Source organism: Castanea sativa, chromosome 7 (genome assembly GCF_040712315.1).
Source record: "Castanea sativa cultivar Marrone di Chiusa Pesio chromosome 7, ASM4071231v1".
In the NCBI taxonomy this organism is placed as follows: domain Eukaryota; kingdom Viridiplantae; phylum Streptophyta; class Magnoliopsida; order Fagales; family Fagaceae; genus Castanea; species Castanea sativa.
Window position 1 is genome coordinate 36,223,271 of NC_134019.1, and position 22,437 is coordinate 36,245,707.

Genomic DNA, 22,437 nt, shown 5'->3' on the forward strand with positions numbered 1-22,437 from the left:
GCGTACTCAAATTTTTTTGCAACCTTTCTACGGTGGGTTCTAATAAATAAAAACCCACTGTAGCAAGTTGTAAAGAATTCGTTAATATAAAAAAAAATTAAAAAAAAAATCTCTTCCCTAATATTTGAGTTATATTCTATATTATATTAGATAAAGTAAGTTTTTAGATGGTAAAATACTAATTTTTATACTGTCCCCAATGCTAGTGCTTAAATATTCCCACTAATAACCCCACAAATACAAGCACATTATAAAAAGTTATTTACTCGAAATAAGAGATTAAATAAAAGAGGAAAAAAAATCCAATTGAAAAATCATATCCTATAAAATTAGTATTCATATTTTGTATTTTTCCTTAAAAAGGTCATGTTTGTATTTAAATTATAAATACTTTTGGTTAGAACTTAAAAATTTTATATCTTTTATTAAAAAAAATTGAACATCTACATGCGAAGAGGTTAGTACTTAGTAGTATATGCAATGGAAAAGCCAAAAAAATTTGTTCAAGATGTCACAATATTAACCTCAATCGTATAGATATGTAACATTCTATTAAGTATATCTAATTACTCTATGCTATTTTAAAAAAAAAAGATATATACAATAGGATTTGAAACTAATGCTGTCATTATAATTTATTTGTCGAATAATTTGAAAAATTCTTTTTATATTTTATGCTTATATTTTTTCTTTTTTAAATTATTAAAAAATATTATATAATTTCAAGTCACATGTTATTCCGTCTATCACTATAATTTATAAGCCATATGAATATTATATAAAACATTTTTTTCCCCTAAAATTTGTTGACAGTATATTAGATAAATAATGTCATTAACTCAATTATGCAAAAAGAAAAATTTAAGATAAAACTATTTTTGTAAAGATACAAATAGAATAATTTAAATAATTCTTTTATATTTATGTTTCTATTATGATTTTTTTTTAATAAATTATAAAGAATATGCAGGCATAGATCCCATTGGCATGCTCCAAATACCTGCATATGAGGTTGTCAAATGATTTGTGTTGGTGAAGTGAATTGCGTGGCTTTTTTTTAACAGTTGTCAATCACCTGTTGGATATCAAATACCACATAAGCTGCTGACGAGAGAGGTCAGGTTAAGGTATGAGAAATAAATCTAAAAAGATAGTGGTAAAATAGGGAACAAAGAAATCCCAACTAGCCGTTATTTTTGAATGATACAAATACAAAATCCATCCCTCTGTTTTGGCCTCTCCGAATCAGAGTCGGAGACGGTGAGGAGTGACCGACTCTGCTTTCATTCTCCCACTCAGAGAAGGATATATTACAATGTTTTTAATTAATATAAATACATACACTCATATTTCCATACCCAACAACAAACCCTCTCTCTCTCTCTCTGTTTCTAGTTTTTTCTCTGAAACTCACAGAGAAAACCCACTCTGTACCCCACAATTACTTTCCTTTCCTGAGTGTAGAAGCAGAAATTAAGATTCTTGGAGGCCAATTCAACTTAAGAATTGAATTTGGAGTCTCTTTCTTGTCTCTGTTTTTTGCTTGTTGCTTTATCTCTCTGTAACCCACAGAGAATTCATCATCAAAACCATGGTGACCCCCGGTTCACTTTGTGAGTGTGATTCATTCAATGAACTCAAAAGGGAGTGCACCAGAGATGAACAATTAGACTTGGACTTGTTCACTCTTAGGGTTTTGAAGGACTTCATTCTATTCCTCTCTAAAAAACCCTCTCTGCCTCTGCCACTGACTTCAGAAGAGAAGCAAATTCAATATTGTTTCAAACCCACCTGGGGCTCCTTCCAAAGAAAAAGATCGAACCTTGCTTCTTCCAAGCCTCGATCCCATTACCAATTGCCAAATTTGAACGTCAAAAGGAGGAGGTTTTCTCAACCCACTGGCATTGCAGATCCGGAATGGAAAGCCACCAAAGAAGACCCAATTGAAGAAAAGCCACCAAAGAAGCCCAAATTGAACCCAACCCTTTCACTCTCAAACCCATCACCAAAACTGCCTCAAAATTTCCAGAAAATCATCAACACAATGGGTGGAACCCAACTGGTTTTGGTCATACAGAAAAGTCTCACTAAGACTGACCTAAACCGACATAACGCTAGGTTGTCCATGCCTTTAAGCCAAATCAATGGCAGTTTCTTGAGGGAGGCAGAAAGAGAATATCTGGATCAACAGCAAGCAATGGAAGTCCCATTCATGGAGCCCTCCGGAAAGGTAAATCAAATTGTTTTGAGGCAATGGGACATGCCCAAGGAGTCAGGGAAGAAAAGCTCATGCTATGTGCTGATAAAATCTTGGAATGAGGTGGTGGAAAAGAATGATCTTGGCAGAAAGCTTAACCAAGTGATCCAAATTTGGTCTTTTAGAGTTGCTAATGAAATTGAAGATCAACTCTGCCTGGCTTTTGTTGTGGTCAACACAGGGGGAGAACAATGAAGGAGCAAGTAGCAGCAGCAGGCAAGGAAGAGATATGGATTGACACTAATTTTGGCCTTTTCAATTGACCAATTTTCTTGTAATTAGATATTTTGTTTAGAGTTTGTTAAAGAGAATGTCAATATGTTATGACTCATGACATATTGTTTATTAGTATTTTTTAAATTTTTAATTTTTAGATAGGGATCTATTGTCAATTAATGTAAAGAGTCTGTTCATTGAAATTTTGATTAATGAGACTGAGCCACATTTTGATTTTGATACACAATGTATATGCGTAAGTGGGTTTTTGATTGATTTGGAATGCTAAAAGGAAGGAAATTTCAACAAATTGAATTGGGGTTTCGTTGTAAATTTTATTAGACAAATTTTATAGGCCCAGACGAGACTTGATAAATTAAATGGTATGGATTCCGGTAAAAAATTCGAGCAGAGCAGATTATAAACTTTTAAAAAAGTGAAATGCCAAATATACCCTCTTATCTGATTTCAAACCCTCAAAAACAACTTCCATTTCTCGTGGAATCGAGGGACGAGTTGATGGCGGACGGGTCGGGCTCAGCAGAGCCAAGTTCCGGAGCCCCGAGATTGTTCACAAAGAGATGGTGGTGATGCGAAACTTTGTATTCGGGAAGCGAGCTAAGTAGGTAAGATAGGTGTTTTTTTTTTGGTTAGCGAAGATTAGTAAATTTTTTGGGTCCAAAGAAAAGAGTGTGTAGTTGAGAGCTAATAAAGTTCATGAGTTTTTGATGCTTTTGTTAATGATAATTATTATGTAACATTTTGGCAATAAATTGTGACCTGGATAGGATACTTGTATAGCTATGATAGGCACTGCATTGGGTTTATTTGTTTTGTGTTTAGGGGGTTTCTGTTGTCATGGTTTAAATGCGCAGAGTTGAGTAAACCTGCTTTTGTTAATGAAAATTATGTAAGATTTTGGCTTTTAGTTGTGACATGGTTACCTATAGAGCTATGGTCAATACTGTATTGGGTTTATTTGTTTTGTGTTTTGGGGTTTTTGTTGTTGTGGTTTTAATGTGCAAATGTGAGTAAATAAAGTTCCTGCATTTTTTCTGCTTTTGTTAATGAAAACTATGTAACATGTTGGCTCTAAATTGTGACATGGATAGTTATAGAACTATGATTAATGCTGGATTAGGTTTATTTGTTTTTTGTTTGGTGGTTCATGTTTGTGCCTAATTTTTTCTTGGTTTAAATGTGCAGATGTGACTTAATTGTTCGTGTGTTTTTCTGCTTTTGTTAATGAAGATTATGTAATGTTTTGGCTATATATTGACATGGATACTTATAGAGATATTAAAGACACTACATTGGGTTGATTTGTTTTGTGTTTGGGGGATCATGCTTTGTGCCTGATTTGTCTTCACTTAAATGTACAGATGCGGCTTAATAAAGTTTCCGAACTCATCCACAATTCCACTAATTTCCAAAATTTGGATAGTGCAGGTGTCTCTGTACACTTCCAAGAGATTGTTGACTTGGTAGGTAAAAATGTTTATCTTTATTACCTGGGTCATGTTGCTAATAAGTAGTTTTCTTTATCTTTTGGTTGCTTGTCTGAAAAAAAGCTGATAAGATGAAAGGATACTAATATTAACAAACCCAATTGGAATTCTTTGTTTTAAAGGTGATATTTGTTTTGTGTGGTTAATAGAAAAGTATTTAAATTTGTTTATTCTATCTATATGGTAGTCAAATGGAAAACTTCTAGTTATTTTTTCATCATTCTCATGCTATTGTTAATGATTATAGAATGATGGAACATATGAAGTTCCAGGGAGTGACTTTGTTATTACCCAAGTTGCTTTTCGGGATAACTCCTATAAATATTATATAAATGACCGTCCAAGTAATATTACTGAAGTTACCCAGAAATTGAAAGGGAAAGGAGTTAACCTGGACAACAACTGTTTTCTGATTCTTCAGGTTGGATACTTATTAAGTAGTGGTTGTAGTTTGAATAAGAAGTTTATTTCCATTTGTTGTAAACTTTGCTTCTTGGGTGTTGCCAGGGTGAAGTTGAGCAAATTTCACTTATGAAGCCAAAAACTAAAGGACCCCATGATGAAGGTTTTCTTGAATATCTTGAGGACATAATTGGTACCAACAAATATGTCAAAAAAATTGAGGAAGCGTATAAGCAATGAGTACAATCTGCATGTTAACTTAGTTGAAAATTTACCCTCTTATTCCTGCTTGCTAGGTCAATTTCCTATTTTTAATGATGCACTGTGTCTATTACTTGTGTTAGTTAGTGCTAATGCTAATTGGAGGCATAATTCTTGTTAGTTAGCTAAAAAGTTGAAACTTGAGGATGGAAGGTATAACTTGCAAATGGGCTGCTCATGGGAGCCATATTATGTGATAGCCTGATACACAGTGTTCTTCATTAAGATGAGAGCATGCATCCTTCTAGATGATGCTGTCATTATCAATTTGGGGTTTTTATTTTTATTTATATTATCTGAATTTACTTTCCTGTTACATGCCAAAAAACTTGCTTTCCTATTGCTACATCTTTGAAGCTTTTTGCAACTATCAAATATGTTGTCACTTTGTGCTCCACTTTATTGAAATAAATATTTTTTGTTCATTACTCAAAATATAATTTTGTCAATTTTCTGACTCTTGTTAGTGTTCTTTTCCTTGTATCTCAGGTTAGAATCTCTTAATGAGAGCAGGTCTGGAGTGGTGCAAATGGTTAAGTTAGCAGAGAAAGAGAGAGATAGCTTGGAGGTATGTAAATGTTATTGCACTTTGCTATATCATCCTACGTTTGATTATGCTGTTCGTATATTTTGTTGCAACAGGATGTGAAGAATGAAGCTGAAGCATACATGCTGAAAGAATTACCTTTCTTGAAATGGCAAGAGAAAGCCACAAAATTGGCTCATGAAGATACTGATACAAAACTCGTTGAACTACGAGCAAACGTCGTCAGTTTAGAAGAAAACCTGAAGACTGAAAGGTATATGTTATGGAATCTTTTGCAATATGTATGTTCAGTTGAAATATATATATGATGAAGAGTTTGACATCTCGTACCAGGGAGAACATACGAAAAAGTCATAAAACGCTGTAGGAGCTTGAAACTACGCATAACAAGTACCTGAAGAGACGAGAGGTTTGCTGAAAATGGATCTTATATTGTCATAAACAAATGCATACAAGAACCTATTAATATTGTTGGCATGGTATATGATTGTGTCATTGCGAGAACCCTTATTATATCGATTTTCAAACCATGCGCTAGCCACTATTTGAAATGACATGTTTGCATTGAATGTTTACTGAATTCACTTTGATCTTATTTAAGTTTTTTCTTTTTTTTTGTAAAGTAACACACACATACAAAAAATTCTAAACCTTGATGTAAAGTATATACAAGGCACAGGTAAAAAGAAGGCAAAGTGGTGAATGTGCTAAGTCCCCGCACTTCTGATATCCCAAAACTAAACATTTCATTCTTTTCTTTGTAGTTGAATAGCAAATTTATAATTTCACTCACCTCAGAGTTTCTCTTATATATTTTGCCTATTAGCTTGAGCTAACATTGTTTCTGTTATATTACTATATTAGTTGGTGTCTACGGCTGATGATAATCATACAAAGGAAGAGTTCAACAAAGTTGAATGGTCTGTTGACCACATGCCTCGTGTAAGTTGCTTCTCTTTTTCCTTAATTGAGAAAGCCTTTTGTGTACATATGTGCAGCTTGGTTAATGAATATATTTTTTATTTACGGATCCACTATTTACCTTTTCTTTTGAATAATTAGGAACTTGATAATCAACTTAGAAACTGTAAGGAAGATTTTAAGAATTTTGAAAGGCAAATATCGGGAAGATTTGAAGCACATGAAGCAAAAGATCAAGAAACTTGAGAATAAACTGAAAAAGGTATGGGAAAGATATTGTTCACTTGAACTGAACACGGTTATCATTAACTTTTTGGCTTCCCATTTCAAGATTCAGCAAAGATTAATAACTTAGAAAATGAGTGTGAAGACTCAAAAAATCTGATTCCGGAACTTGAGGAAAATATTTCAAAACTGCTAAAACTGTTGCTGGACGAGGAGAAAGTCTTAAGAGGAAATTAAAGAGAATTCTAAAGGTGATTTAATTTATTTTTTTAATTTTATTATTATCATTTTTTATCTTTTTGGTTATGAACAATAGGAATATGTTAGTCGTCGTGTTGCAAATCACACTTCAAAGAATTATGTGCAGCAGTATTAAGTTTTTAATTTATAGCTGTTTGTGTATGTTTCACACCATTGTAAAATATTATTGTTCATTTTCTGTCTTATCTTCTAAAAAATTATAGGGTTTTGTCATAAGCTATGCCTTCAATTAAAATTTTGGATTCTCATTACATTGCTTTGTGTTTCATTAGGTCTATATACTAAGTATTCTCTAGTTGGATTTTTATTTTTATAAATATGATGCCATCCCCCATGGTAGATGTAATAACAGTGTAAAGGATGCCCAAATAACATATCTTGGAGTTCTGATATTCAGAGTTTGTTCCATGATATACATGATTTATATGGCTCTAAAATGTATGGTATGACTTAGTATTTTTCTGCAACTGTTTTTGGAAAATTCTTAATTTATTTTCTAATTGAATTTGGACGTTTGATTTGGTCAATTTTAAAGAAATCCTCAATATCATTTTCAGATGGGATTAAGAACTTTACTAATAAAGGATTTTGAAATTAACTTTGCTCGTGCCTGAACATGTGAAAAGGTTCTGCCCTTAACATTTTCAACACATTTCAAGCTGTGTTATTTTGTATGCCTCCCCCCCCCCCCCCCCCCGCCTAAAATCAATGTATTATCTATATTGAATTATTCTTGGCTGTAAACATATATATTAAACCTTTAATTTCTTTTTCCCTTTGTTCATTGTTAAGTTACGCATGCACCTAGTGGTCTTGGACCTTCGTCCTCACCTTCCATCCTATTATTATGGAAAAAGGAAGTGCTAGTTGAGCTATACGCCTTAGACACCTTTGATTTTTTTTTTTTTTATAATGCATAAATCGCTCCTTGTTCAAAAAAAAAAAAAACTGTAGAGGAAAATCACACAATTCCATGGGGAGAACCAATGAGAAACCAAGAAGTTTCTTTTGTGACATTAGTGTGGATGCATGCTTATGTTTATTTTTGTTATTCTTGGTATTGTATGTAATCTTTTTGTTGGTTGGGAAATTGATACCATTTTGTTGAAGAGGTAATCCCCCTTGAAATAATTAGTGTAATACTGTTTCACTTTTAGCAGACATGGGCATGCGTAGCTAATTATTGGAAATGTTACTTACCCCTGATTGGTCAATAAGCAGTTGAAACTAAGATATCGTGCTGAGCTTGCAAAAGTTCGTGCTGAACTAGAACCTTGGGAAAAGCAACTGATTGAACATAAGGGAAAACTTGAAGTTACATGCACCGAAGGCAAGCTTTTGAGTGAAAAAGGTGAGTTTTGGTACTTTGATAGTATCTTTTTAATTAATTCTAAGAGGTGAGAGCATTCGCTACTTGTTAGTGTCCCCTTATTTTTCTTTCTCACGTATAAATGGAAAATTTTGTATTAAGCACTTCATTATTTGTCAAGCAATTCATTTCTTGTGTTGATTGACATTGTGAGAAGTAAAAGGTCCTGTAAGATGAATTGTGTAGCAGAGATTAAAATATAGTTGGTAGCAGAGATTAAAATATAGTTGGCTGAAAGTGATGGTTGTTGTTTCACAATCCTTTCGTTTACGGGTTTGGAATCAAATGTGAGATTTGACAATGCAGTTTCTGTGGCTTTAAGTTTGGAATTGAATTGATTAGGTTCAAAGTTTTCTACACAAGATACCAGCTTTTTAGAATCCTCAGTACCCTCTTGGCATACAAATTCCACAAAATAAAACTCTGAACCCTAGACTTGAATTCACGGGTTGAAAACTCAATCCCCAAATTGCAACAACAACAACAACAACAAAAACCTTATTTTGATTCAAACCTAGATATCTTTTTTTGACCCAAAATTCTTAACCTAATAACAAAAATGAAGGACAACCCAATTGATAAAACTAGCTGCATTACACAAAAATGACAAGAACAATCTGAGATAGTCAACAGAAAATAAATTGAGAATTAGTATGATCAAACTAAGACCCAGAAAATTTTGATTAGAGCTGAAAAGTAAACTACAAAAATGAAATTGAAATATAGGTGAGAAAGATCTGAGTCTGCAAAGATACCTCAGAGATTATTACACTAGCCTTGGAATTTGGAAGGTACAGAAAGAGAGAGAGTTCGTTATACTTTGCGTTAGGGATTTTTTGTTTGTACAATTTTGTGAGAGAAAATTGGTTGGGGAGGAAAAATAGTCTTTGGGTCCAAGAGGTGATTTTTAAATGTTTCTATCACCGTTAAAGGCTAATGAATCAACGGTGGAGATAAGGACTAAGAATCAACGTCATAGATTGGTTGGACTAAAATAAAATAATATATTTTCTATAATAAAAAATATATTTACCCACAAAAGATAATAACAATTAAAAAAATAAAAATAAAGTTAGCTGTACTTGGTTGGATATTGGGCCTTGAACAATACTGGCACATTTGGGCCGGTTCGATAAGAAGCAAGATGTGTATCCACAGCCTGTGGCTTATAAAAATGAGTAACCCTCCCATCAAAAAAAAAAAAAAAAAAAAGTGTAACCCTTTTTTATGGTGGAAATTTTCCCCTTTTTTCGTAATTTTTTTAAAAAAAATAAGGAGCTTATAAGATTTCTGTAAAATTATGTAGAATTTTCTAGGAATATATGTATCATAATTAGGGACGTAGCTACCTTTGGACTAGGGGCAATGGCTCCCCAATTTTTTTTAAAATATATTATTATATGTGTATAAATGTTGGCAATTTTGTTATATAAAATTACATTTTTTCCTTAAAACAATAGCATTGATTCTTTTAAGAGTAATGTTATACTCACAAACTTTTTTACAATATTTTTACAAACTGTTTTGGTAACAAATTCTTATTGGTTCGCACATGGGTCCATCACTCACATCATTTTTTTACCTACTAGTAACTACTTATCACATCAATAATTTATAAAGACAGTTTGCAGTGCTAGTATTTTCCTCATTTTAGTGACGATAAAAAAAATTATAGATCTAAAATCTAAAACAAAACATACAAGCCAAAAAAAAAAGCTCAACAACAAAAATTACAAATAATAAAACTAAAAATATAAAAAAATTAAGTTCAATTAACCAATTTTATTTAAAATAAACAACCCTACCCTTTAAAAAATTCTAAAAAAATATAATTTCATTCTTACCAAAAAAAAAAAAAAAAAAAAAAAAACCTCAGCAGCTAAGTAGTAGCAGAGTCAAAGGTTGAAATCGCTGCACACAACTAATAGTAAAACCGCCCCCCTTAACTCAAAGTTCTGGCGCCGTCCCTGATCATAATTCATACACATGTACATTTCACAAGCGAAGTGCATTGCTATACGTGTACAAGATGTTTTTATGATATACTTGTGCATTGCTATTTATGTTATTAATTCTGATTTGCTGTGTATCTGAAATTATCATGTTAACTAAATTTACCCAGAACTTATATATGTTTGTTTTTCTTAACTGGGTATCTCTTTGGAGCTGAAAATTTTGTAAAAGGAAGAACTGGGCTATTAGCTTTAAAGTTTAAACTACTTTTGTGACGTACCCAGAGAGATATTCTCTATTTCAGTATTTTGGGTTCTGGGGTTGCTTTTTTGGGATTGAGAAAGGTTAATTAGAAAGAAATAAACCATTTATTACTGAGCTGCACCTTATGGAGAAACAAAATTGTATTATTTTTTTCCCCTCTTTTTACCTCTTTAGAATTAATTGGAAAATGTCTCTTTGAATCAGAGAGAGAATTAATCAAAGAGCAAGAACAATAACATTTTATTCTCTTGTTTTTATTTTTTGCTGACTGCATATAGAATTTAGTGCTCAATGACGTGTTTCTCTCTCTCTCTCTCTCTCTCTCTCTCTCTCTCTCTCTCTCTCTCTCTATTGTAGTGTTTTTTTATTATAAAATTTTGGTTCTACACTAAATGCTCATGGATGGCTTATACTCTTAATGTTCATTGATGGTTTATACTCATATTTGATGTAGAACTCACTCAGTCAACAATATTGTTCATACTCGCTATTCTTAGCCGTTTTTGCCATTTACTTGACAGTGATATAATTGGAGCCTGGAAAGTTTACATATTGAAGAGCTTTTGCCATTTACTTGACAATAATACACTAGAAGCTTGGAAAGTTTACATATTGAAGAGGCGGTAAAAAAATTCTGTCAAATGGAGACCTTTTGTGCAAGAAATTTTAATTTCAACTCTGAAGTGGTATCTTTCAGCCAAATTGTTGTGGTTGTTGCTGTTATTGCTAGGATTCTCTAAAAATATTGAAGTGCTGTTCCAACTGATTCTCTAAAAATACTGAACTGCTGTTCCAACTCACTATAATGAATATGCATAACACATTCTAATTTTTAATTTTATGGCTTTATTATTATTATTATTTTTTGGATAAATATGGTTTTGTTATGTTAGAGAAGATGGTTATTTTTGTTAAGTTAAGGTTTTTCACGTAACATTTATGTTGGCTTATTCTATGACAAAAAATGTTGTAATTTTATTAATTTATTTCCTTGTATTTTGTGATATTTAATTGTAATGAGTTTGTACTAAGTTGGTGAAGATTGCTCAAGACAGTTGATCTCACAACTAACTCGCGATTACAGCATTCGCGAAAGGCCATGTGAGGAGCACATGAGGAAGTTCAACAGTCAGTGTATTTCGCGAGTAACTTGCGACTTGGCCAACCTGCGAGATGACCCACGAGATACACTAATTAGCTAGATTTTAAGCGTGACCTTTTCTCTTTTTTTCCCTACTATATATACTCTCATTACCTACAAAATTGTAAGAAAACTATTTATTAGAAAAAAAAAAAAAAAAAACTTAGAAAGGTTTCTACAACACACTCATCTCATTAAAGAGAGCTATTCATTCTCCCATTGTTATACCTTGAGAGGAGATTTGTACTCAAACACAACTCACACTTATTTAGAATATAGAGAGAGTGATTTGGAGCTCGGGAAACATTAGGGATTTGCCAAAATAAGCCGATGAGGCTTGGCAGATGCAATTGGGCAATATTGTAGGATCTGGGAAGGTAGTAAAGACAAGACTCCAAGAAGTCCGTTGGTAGCTAAAGTTTAGAGGACTTAAATACTTTGGGTAGATTAGGCTTTTTGGTATCCTTGTACTCTAACTTATCTACTAGTGGATCATTTCAACTTGGAGAGTCGCGGAGAAGTTTTTTGCCGAGTTCTCTGATTTCCTCTTCGATAACACGTCTTGGTATTATTTTGTGTTTGTATCTCTTTCCCTTACTCTTTAAGTTTTATATTTATTGTTGCTTGCTTGTGGTAGGCCCTAGAGAGTTGTCTCGGTTATTATGTATCATTTACTCTTTTTCTACCTTTAGATAAATTAAAGTAAAAGTAGTTAAGCCTTTAAAATTGGATGTCTAACTACATTATTTGAGCTTTTACTTTAAAAATGTATTTGAAATTTTGAATTATGGTTCTTTTAATATGGATTTGACACGCTGTTCATTGTCATTCCATATTAATACATATTTTATTCTCTCTGCATTGTGTCCTGTCTCTCTATCTTTCTCTAGGTTGTACCACCACCATTAATAACAACCAAGTGACCAACCAAAGACCCAGCTGCCACCACCACACGCAGCCACCAACAGTCAAACCAAATCAGCCAAGACACCACCAAATCAGCCACCACCAAAAAAAAAAAAAAGTATCCAGAACCACCACCACCACACCACCAAAGACAACAAAACCCAAACAACTCCTATGATATAATTATATATGTGGATTTAGGTTCATACTTGATATACCTTTTGTTTAGAATTGTACCACTAACCTTTTGCAAATGATTTATAACGCACCCAATAACTGAAACAACTCCTATGCATGGTAAATGGTTGTATTGGGAATTCAATTCTGATTGTATTGTACTCACACTGGTGGGTACGGTGTATGAACCTGCACTCTTCCCATCGGTGGGTAGGATTCGGTTTAGTTCCTACGTTAAACTAAGCTTAGAGAGCTAGACATTCCTACCGAATTCTCTTTTGGGTACAGCCCAGTCCAGTTCATGACGCTGGTTTACATGAGGGGACTAAATCAGTATGCTGAGGATTGTCAATCATTATAATACTCAGAGAAAGGAATGTTTCATGCTCAGACGTGCAATTCCTGCTTTTGGAAACGAAAAATGGTTCTTCACCATTTTGGGAATTGCCCATGAAACGTACATACGCATGAAAGGGTTTTCACTTTTCAAAATGCCACAATTGGAGCCAAGAGTTCATACTTTGTTGCATAGAACCCAAAGAGAGAAAAAAAATTTTAAGATTGAATATATATATATATATATATATATAGGGTGCCGCATTGATCAGTGAAAAGGAGGGCAAACAACAATCAGAGACATACGCAGCATGCGGATAAAAAATATTGGTCCCTCCAGCTCAAGTTCTCAACTGAACAATTTTTCTTTCTCCACAGATTGTTTTTTCTAAATTACAACAAACATTACAGGATTATGGTTTCTCAAACCCTAGTAAAATAGTAGACTCAAACATTTTACCAGGACCAGGATACAATGGTATGAGAAGAAAATGAGAAACGTGGACCCGGGAAAGAGAAACTCAGGAATTAGATTTTTCTCCTTCAACACATCAGATTACCTTCCTATGCCCTCCAAAAGCCCATATCTGGCATAAAGAAAGAAAACGAAGATCAGAAAGACTAAAAGACAGATGAGTATAAGTAATTAAAACAATGCCCATTACGCTAACTGAAATGCACGTATTCCCTGTTAAAAGAAAGAAAAACACGAAAATGACCTCCTAAAAGAGAAAACTATATTACATAGTAATAGTAAAAGAATATGAGACAATTACCTGTGAAGTGCTACAAAATGACTAGTAATAACAAATTTTAGCTGACATACACACAGAACACTTGGATCAATCAATCCTCGAAACAAATTGTTTCTCTAATATTCAATATAATAATTCAGTGTTAATTCCAGATGTGACAACATTATAGCATACTTATGAAATCTGACAATAATTTGACAAAGTGCCACCACAAAACTAGGTACTGTAATAAGATTCAGTCACTTCCTCCTAAGAGACAAAAAAAAAGTTCAGATAACCAGGCTCAGGAGTTTATGCTGCTACATATTATAAATTAGTAATAATATTTAAATAAAATAAAATAAAAAATCATTTGTGGAAGTTACTAATAGACTTAATTTCATGAGTAACCATGCATAGATTTTTCTTTGCTTGTCCAGGCTCTCTCCAAGTTGCCATATAAAATTTTTATTCTTTACATTTTTCTTTCAAATGTTTTTATGGGTTCACAATTTAGATACAGAAACTGAAAAAAGAAGTATTGAACCATCTATTGAAATTGAAAACGGAAGTATTTGTAAAACTTTAGCAGGTAAGAAAACTTATTTAGTTTAGCACATGAACTACATCCAGGAAATCTATAGCCAGTGATAATCTGTCTCATGCATCAAGGAGCCGAAGTGAAGTAACTTTTTCCAAGTCTAAACACAGACTAACCTTTAGGTTTGTATCCCAACTTCCTGTACATAAGGCACTACCATCAGCTGACAAACCCAAACAGCTAATCCGGCCCTCATGTGAATTTTGGAGAGTTCCCAAGTTCAAGACGACCTGCCACAAAGCAAGTGAGTAGTTAGAGCAATTCAATTATTAACAAGCCGGGCAAATGGTCCACTTGATTTCACATTCTCATAACCACTTGAAAATTAGATGCTTCATTCTTAGAAGTTCTTAATTATCAAACTAGCCCACGGTGGAAATTTAAGCAAATTCTAATTGACAATGAGCTACAGAAGTACCCTTTTTTTTATAAGTAATAAATTTTATTGATAAAATAGGCTACTTCATGCTCACAGTGATAAGCACTCTGTAGACCTAAAAGAATTACAAAAAGTATGCACAAAATACCTGTGCCAATAACGTGTCCCACACATAGCAATCGCCATTTGAGTATCCAGCAAAGAGAAGTCTGCCTGATATAGAGAATGCAATGGAGGTCACATGTGGGCCGTCATTATCACCATGCGGCTGATAGTATACTTGGAGTTGGTGCCCAGTTCTGGTATCAAATAACCTGCAAGTTCCATCATCTGAACCAGTTCCAAATCTATTTCCATCTGGAAAGAACCTCACAGTATTAACATCTCCCTCGTGTCCATGAAACGTCTTCACTGCTCGACTTGCAACACGAGTGTCCCACAAACGAGCAGTCCCATCACACGAACCAGAGACGAACAATCTTGAATTTGTTCCATTAATTGAAACACTGAAAGAATGCAAAACAATAACAAAGTTGAATAAAGCCTAGAACGTTAACATTTTTCAGGTAGGCACATACAATGATACAACTCAGTATTCACACACTCTTTTCTTCTCTCTCTTTTTTAGCTAGGTAGCACACACACTCATAATGGATCTAACCCCCTCTCCACCACTTTTTCATGCGGGACAAGTTCCATTTGGTCTAAAGACCACTTGCAAGTTTTGAATAATAACATATGTAAGTTCACTAACCTTAACATCACTTAAACAAAACATAAAAATACGGATGCAATATTGTCATTCTATGAGCAAAAGATAAGGGGAAGAATCTCGAGTGCAATTAGGAAATCTAGAGGACATATGGACTATCAATTAATTAGCTACACAGGTATTCACTAATAGATATAAAAATAATAATAAAATAAAACTCCAGGTAAAAAATTACAGAGTAAATGACCCTAGCCTCCCATTAAGATTGTGAAAGTTCTGGTTGCCTATCTTCACAAGCACTAAATGGGCGCATACACAATTGGGGAGGGGGGATTCGAACCAGGTTGTCTCCATGGGGCAGAATGGGGCAATTGAGTAATGTTATTGAGCCACGAGCCTCTTGGCAAAGAATACACATAGTCAAGCAAGTTCCTTTATTAGAAACAAATTCTTCTTGAGTCCAATTTACAGAGCAATTATGATAATATTTATTTGCTACTTTTGCAGATGCTTCAAGTTTCAAAGCTTCAAAAAAAAAAAAAAAGGAGGGGGGGAAGGGGCATTAAAAAAGACCTCCTCTAAAATTATGAGAATAAAATTTAGGATAGCAGTTTCAAAATCTCCTATACCTTAGTACATCTGCAGTGTGACCAGACTGAAATTCACCTCCAAAAACAGAAGTTCTGAGGCCTGTAGAAATATCCCACAAAACACATGTTTGATCACCAGAACTGGTGATCAGGTGAGTGTCATTATCCGGAACATATTGACAGGAGGAAACGTAGCCCTTATGCCCACTAAGCATTCTTGAAATTGGTAAATTCCCATCCTTGTCAGTGGGGGAATTCAGGTTGAAGATGGAGCATACACTATCAAGACCACCACAGGCAACAGACTGGCCTGTTGGTGAAAAGGCACAAGTCATGACCCATGCACAAGGAAGCTTTATGGCATGAGTCTTCTGGCTTGTTAAAGCATTCCACACTATCAATCGGCCATCTTGAGATGCACTAACAAGTCGATTCCTTTCAGGAGTCCAATCCAATGAATACACCTGCAAATTTTTTATGAATAATTATAAATCCCGCTTATCCCCCTCTTTATGAAGTGGCATCACTGTGATAGTAATCAAATACGTTTTCAAACACGTGGTTCTCAGCTGAAAATAGGCACCGGTTATTAAACATTGTTAGCGGTAATTAGAAACTAGAGAAACAGTCATAAACTACAAGCCAATTGCAGAAATGTTTGACTAATCATAAAAGAAAAACAAATTTTCCAATCATAGAGTTGGTTAAAAATGTGTGCACTACTATGTCATATCTTCCATGTAAAAATATTAAAAGCTGGGTTGCCAAGAAACCAAAGTTGAGCCTAGCCTTTTTTTTTATTATAAATATTTAGATATATATAATGGGGGGAGGGGAGATTTGGACCTGGATGTCTTCATGGGAAACACTAGGATATGCCAGTTGAGCTACGGGGCTCCTGGGGCCTATGGGGCTTTCCTTATTGCCAATAAGCTCTCGCGCGCGCACACACACGAAAACAAAACAAATTTCCTTTTTGAACAATAAAAGAAAGAAACACCCACTTCCCATATATATTCAATTTCAATAACATTCACTCGCTACATCCTCAACTTCCTACAAAATCCCCTAATTTGAAAATCCCAAACTAATCCTAGTAATTTAATTACCATTTCCAGCAATACAATTATACAACTAATACAACCTAACCCAAAACAATCAAACACAAAGATCAAATGTATATGTCTATGTATACCTTGCCTGTATGACCCTGAAGTGTTCTACAGCAAACCAGATCCGTTGGTCCGAAACTGACCGGAGTTCGATTCTGCAACCTAGCGTACCCGGCAACTGTACAAATAACACACAAAAACCAACCAGATCTAAGAAACACAACAAAACAAAACAAACAAAAAAACATTGCAAAGATTATTAAAAAAAAAAAAAAAGGAGCACAGAAATTTGGGCACACCGTCCGTGTCGAGCAGCGAACGGCGTCTCTGTTTAAGCCGCTCTCTGAGAGTGTTCACAGTCTCCGTGGCCGCCACGTGGCGCTCTTTGAGCTCCGCAACCGACATTCTTCTCCCACCACCACCACCACCCACAATTAACTAACTTCTTAACTAACTAAAAACGACCATTTTTGTTTGAATGTTTAGGAATGGGTTTTAGGGTTTCGATTTGGGTATGAGAGTAGAACTGCGTGTAAGAGATTAGTAAAGAGAGAGAGAGAGAGAATATCCACACACAAAAAAAAAAAACAAAATTTTGGGGCATTCGTTTGTGAAAGGTGAAGAGAGCTGTGGCCTGTGGGGGCTCTCCTGCTTTGAGAGAGAGAGAGAGAGAGAGTCTGATCAAAATTCTCTGGGTGAGAGAGAGAGAGGAGATGGTGAGGTGATGAGTAATGTGTAGGACTGAATTGACTGACGCCGCCGGGTCCACAGCCTTCCACGTGTCGCACAGCCTAGATGAGTTGGGTGCTTGACACCGTGTCAACTGGGTCCCACTTTGGTATATCACATTTGACGATTGGAATTTAATTTAGATTTTATATAGCATCCCAGACTCTCTGTATTACTCGGATTTTGACCACCACTTTTCTCCTGTCGCAATTATTGTGTCACCTTTTTATTTTTAATAATTTTGAAACGGTCAATTATGAATAACTAAATAATTACTACTTTTTACATTCTCATTTTCCACTTTTTATTTATCAAATGTAGACTTATACTGTCGTCCATAAAACAAGCCGAACTCTTCCTCAAACAAAATTTTATATTCAAGTTTGGCTTTTTTTCTTATTGAGTAATTACTTGATTAACTTTTTTTTTTTATATATTGTAAAATTATGACTAAAAATGTTTTACATTTTTCACAATTTTATGAATTTTTACTTAAAAAAATATTTTTTTCATGAATAATATAATAATAATAATTTAATTTCATATGAACTTATTGGCAAACTTATACAATTTAATTTTAAGTTTATATAAATATTTTTAAGACGAGTATACTATAAAATATTACATATAGTTTAATCAAGTCCACATGTTTATAAGTTTGTTCATGAATACATTATTATGTTTGAGCTTGGCTCATTTAATAATCGAGCTTAAACTTAATGCTTAAATTTGGCTTGTTTTTAAACAAACAAATATAAACAAACTTTTTTTCGATCCAAACTTGAACTGTTCATAAATGGTTTGATTCATTTACAACCCTACTTATTTATTTATTTATTTTGAAATACAACCCTACTTAAAATTGATTAGAATTGTAGTACAAAATTTGTGTAGAATTATGTTCTTTTTTAATAATTGATCATGCAAAACGTTTCTGTATACTTATTAACTACCTTGCTTTTCCAATTCAAACAAACCCAAAAATGTTCACATTTGATACATGTTGCCGTTGTGGTTATGGTTGAAGAAGTCAGACTCTGTTAGTTGTTTGGAATAAATTAGTACTAACATAGTAATATAGTAATACATAGTAGTAGTTTACATTTATGAAATCTGAGTCCAAAATTAATATTTTCACGGGGAACTGTTGTAACCTCCTTTTTTTTTTTTTTTTTGCCTGTACTAAAAAGACTCAACTTCGTAAGACATCATGTGAAATGGCCAATTTCACACTACTCTTTGGAAATTTTTTTTTTGTGTGCATAAAACGGGAGATTTATTACATAAATAGATGTCTTACAAACATAAATATTACAACAAAACTACAGAGTAACAAAACACAACAAAAACAGACTGAAGCAAACTAAACACCATCTGACCCAACCAAACCAAGAGAGAAATAGTTGAATGTAAACAAAACATTACTAGACCCTTATTATCCGCAATGACCCCGGGATGAAACAAAACCCATGGAGTCCCAATATAAACACTGCCACAAAAACGTGGGGCAAGTATCATACAACAATTCCTTTTCCATTTGGAAAGCACCCCGCTTTGCCAGTACGTCTGCACAACTATTTGCCTTTCTCCATATACACTCAACGCGCACCTCCCAATCCCTGCGGAGGAGCCACCTACAATCCAAAACCAAGTTAGAGAATTCCATAGGATAATCAGCATTAGTATTCAACCAATTGTACGCAAAAAGAGAACCAATTTGTAGACAAACTCAATGATGGCCCATAGCCCAAGCACGAGCCAATGCTTCTCTAATATCTCAAAGTTCAGCCATAGTATTGTTGGTGACTCCCAGATGCAATGAGAAGCCCCACAACCAATCTCCAGTGGCTGAGCGTGCCATGCCCCCCGCCCTAGAATTGCCAGGGTTACCAAGTGAGCTATCATATGTATTAGTAGTGACGTAAGGGGACGGTGCTGGACGCCACCTGATATATTTAATGGACAATGCAGCTGAATGTCCTACATGGACATTGCTAAGAAAGAAGAATTTTGTGGCATGCAAAATTGCGTTGTGTTTTAAAGTATGATATGGAATGAATGTACCTAAAAAAATTAAGGAATTTCTACCCAACAAAATTGCCCATAGGGTAAAAGCAAATATAATGTTCCATGGGACATATCCTAAAGGGGAATATAGTCCAGAATTATTTTTGCACCAAGCATATAATTCAAGTTGGAAAAATTATGAGGTAATCAATTGTCCTAGGAAGGAAGACCAAATAGCTCGTGCATAATGGCAATCGCGTAGAGCGTGAACAGGTGTTTCAAGCTCATTACAACGGGGACACACTTGGTCACTCAAGTCAGTGTAAGGGATAATGATCAATTTGGTGGGAGTACGATGATGCGCACATTTCCACAAAAACATTTGAATTTTAGATGGTATTTTAGCGTCCAAATCCAAGACCATGCTCTCAGTGTCTGCCCTGTAGCCTCGCTGGGTGTGGATAAAAGATGATGATAAGTGGACCGGACAGAGCAAACACTCGCATGATGATCCCAAACATGGTCATCCGTCAGTGAATTAGGAGAACCATGAATGGGCAATGGCTGAGCATAGATAAATTGGGTTATTGTTGATGACAACATCATATTAAGAGGTGTAAGGTCCCATTGGAGCGCAACAGTAATCAAACTAGCTACCTTAATATCATACTCATGTGGAAGTAGGGGGCCGTGAATAAGACCACAAATCGGTCTCGGCAGTAGCCAATGGTCTGTCCAAAAATTTATTTTATTGTCATTACAAATAATCCATTGTAGGCCACCCTGCAAGAGTGTTCTACCCCGCAATAAAGCCTTCCACGAGTGAGACCTAGTCTTAGAAGTAGTCTGTAAGAAATCAGTTATTCGACAACGCTTTTAGGATAGGAATTTGGCTAATAAGGAATGTGGGTTTCTCCATATGTAAAAATTTTTCTTTTACATATGGTTTGGGGTGGATGTAATCTCTTGTGGCATCAGCAAAATAATTCATAATAAGTCAAGCAAGAGGAATTGTCAACAAAAAAAAAAAGATTTAAAAAAAATCAAGGAAGAAGATATACACAAGTTACCCTCTATTAAAATAATCCCACAAAGAAAATAAGTAACAATAAGTTTATCCACAACATTTTTATTTATTTATATAATTTGATACGTAGAGGAAGGGAGTTGGAATCTTGAATGTCTTCATTAAAAACATCAAGAATTGACAATTAGTTGAACAACAAGACTTTTGGCTTTCTTCACACTTTTTAAAATAACATTAGGAATGATAAGTTTTAATATATATATATATATATATATATATAATAGGTAAAGATGAGAGAAAATCCAATTAGTTTTCAAATTAGAATTCAATTAAAGTCTAATTTTGTACCACGTGTCCCATCTAATTTAAGTTTTTAAATTTTTGTGTCAATAGAGTTAATTCAATGTAAAAATTGGATTTCCATTAGAGTTTAATTTTGCGACATGTGTCCCATCTAATCTTTTTTTTTTTTTCAATTTTTGTACCAAATGAGTTAATTTAGTGCAAAAAATGAGGAATCCAAAATAAGTAAACCGTAAAAAAAAAACATAATTTTGAATGATGTTATATTTATGAGTCTTTTTTTCTTGTAGAATTAAAAACAATTCAAGTTTATAAGTCATCTCTCTCTCTCTCTCTCTCTCTCTCTCTCTCTCTCTCTCTCTATATATATATATATATATATATATATATATAAGTAAAGCTGAGAGAAAATACAATTAAAGTTTAAATTGGAATTTAATTAAAGTCTAATTTTGTGCCACGTGTCCCATCTAATAAAAAAAAATTTTTTGAACCAAATTAGTTAGTTCAATGTTAAAATTTGATTTCAATTAGAGTTTAATTTTACAGCACATGTTCCATCTAATCAAGATTTTAAAATTTTTTGTACCAAATGAGTTAATTTAGAGTAGAAAACAATGAGTCCAATATAAATAAAATCATATGTCTAACACTATATATAAAATTAGAGGAAGAGAGAGTTTCAATAATTTTATATTTATGAGCCTTTTTTCTTATAACTACAAACAATTCATTTGGCACAAAAATTATATAAATATATATATATATATATATATATATATATATAAATAGGTAAAGTTTAGAGAAAATCCAATTAGATTCTACAATTGAAGTCCAAATTTATGCCATGTGTCCTAAATTATTTATTTTTAGAGAGTTTTATTTCTTAATTTTAGAATTAAATGTGGAACCATATCATAAATATTCATTCAAGTGAGTTGTTGTATACAAAAACCAAAGAGTCTAGAATCAATGAACATAAAAATATTTAAAAAATGGACAATTTACATTTTCTACCTACTAACATTTTTACAAGACTTTTTAAAGAGTTAAAAAAATACATAAAAATGATTATTTATAATATTCAAATTATATATGTAAGATTATTATACTATGCATCTTAATGTGTATTTTTTAAGTATATCTATGCATATGCATGGAGATACAAACTAGTTGGTGACTAATATCAATACTCAATAGTGGTCTTATGCAAAAGCGATTACCTACCAATTTATCATTTTCAACTTTCTTTTACCTACATTTCACACACGCCTAATAACATTCAAGGTGTTAGCTAGGAAATTTCAACTACCCACTTCATAGATCACATGATGCTTGGAAATCATTATTCCAATCCCTTAGTATTTATAGCAACCATTTAATATATGATTGTTTTACCTAAAATGAAATGAATATAGATAAAAGATCTGTTAATCATCTTTTCCATGCATTGCGCACAAAAATTGAATGTAAGTAATTTATAACGCATTGTTGATCAA

General features: G+C 33.6%; 1 protein-coding gene and 1 long non-coding RNA gene across 2 annotated transcripts; one reads left to right on the forward strand and one right to left on the reverse strand.

Moving 5' to 3' along the window:
- Positions 1 to 2,973: 2,973 nt before the first annotated feature.
- LOC142642118 (uncharacterized) lies at positions 2,974 to 8,137 on the forward strand. Its single transcript, XR_012845589.1, has 7 exons — positions 2,974 to 3,099; positions 3,856 to 3,957; positions 5,134 to 5,212; positions 5,287 to 5,600; positions 6,056 to 6,133; positions 6,254 to 6,588; positions 7,820 to 8,137. It is a non-coding gene; the product is annotated as an uncharacterized LOC142642118 (long non-coding RNA).
- Positions 8,138 to 13,056: 4,919 nt separating this feature from the next.
- Positions 13,057 to 17,580, reverse strand: LOC142643344 (guanine nucleotide-binding protein subunit beta-2). The gene is made up of 6 exons (XM_075817911.1): positions 17,172 to 17,580; positions 16,956 to 17,050; positions 15,800 to 16,224; positions 14,607 to 14,964; positions 14,196 to 14,309; positions 13,057 to 13,331 (listed from the first exon to the last, which is right to left on the reverse strand). The coding sequence occupies exons 1-6, from the start codon at positions 17,275 to 17,277 to the stop codon at positions 13,296 to 13,298; spliced, it is 1,134 nt and encodes a 377-aa protein (XP_075674026.1). The 5' UTR covers positions 17,278 to 17,580; the 3' UTR covers positions 13,057 to 13,295.
- Between the last annotated feature and the right edge of the window lie 4,857 nt (positions 17,581 to 22,437).

Coding starts and splice junctions, on each gene's coding strand:
- LOC142643344 (XM_075817911.1), bottom strand. CDS start 17,277: ATGTCGGTTGCGGAGCTCAAAGAGCGCCACGTGGCGGCCACGGAGACT. Junction 17,051..17,171: donor TTCGCTGCTCGACACGGACG/GTGTGCCCAAAT, acceptor TTATTTGTACAG/TTGCCGGGTACGCTAGGTTG. Junction 16,225..16,955: donor TTCAGGGTCATACAGGCAAG/GTATACATAGAC, acceptor AAAAATTTGCAG/GTGTATTCATTGGATTGGAC.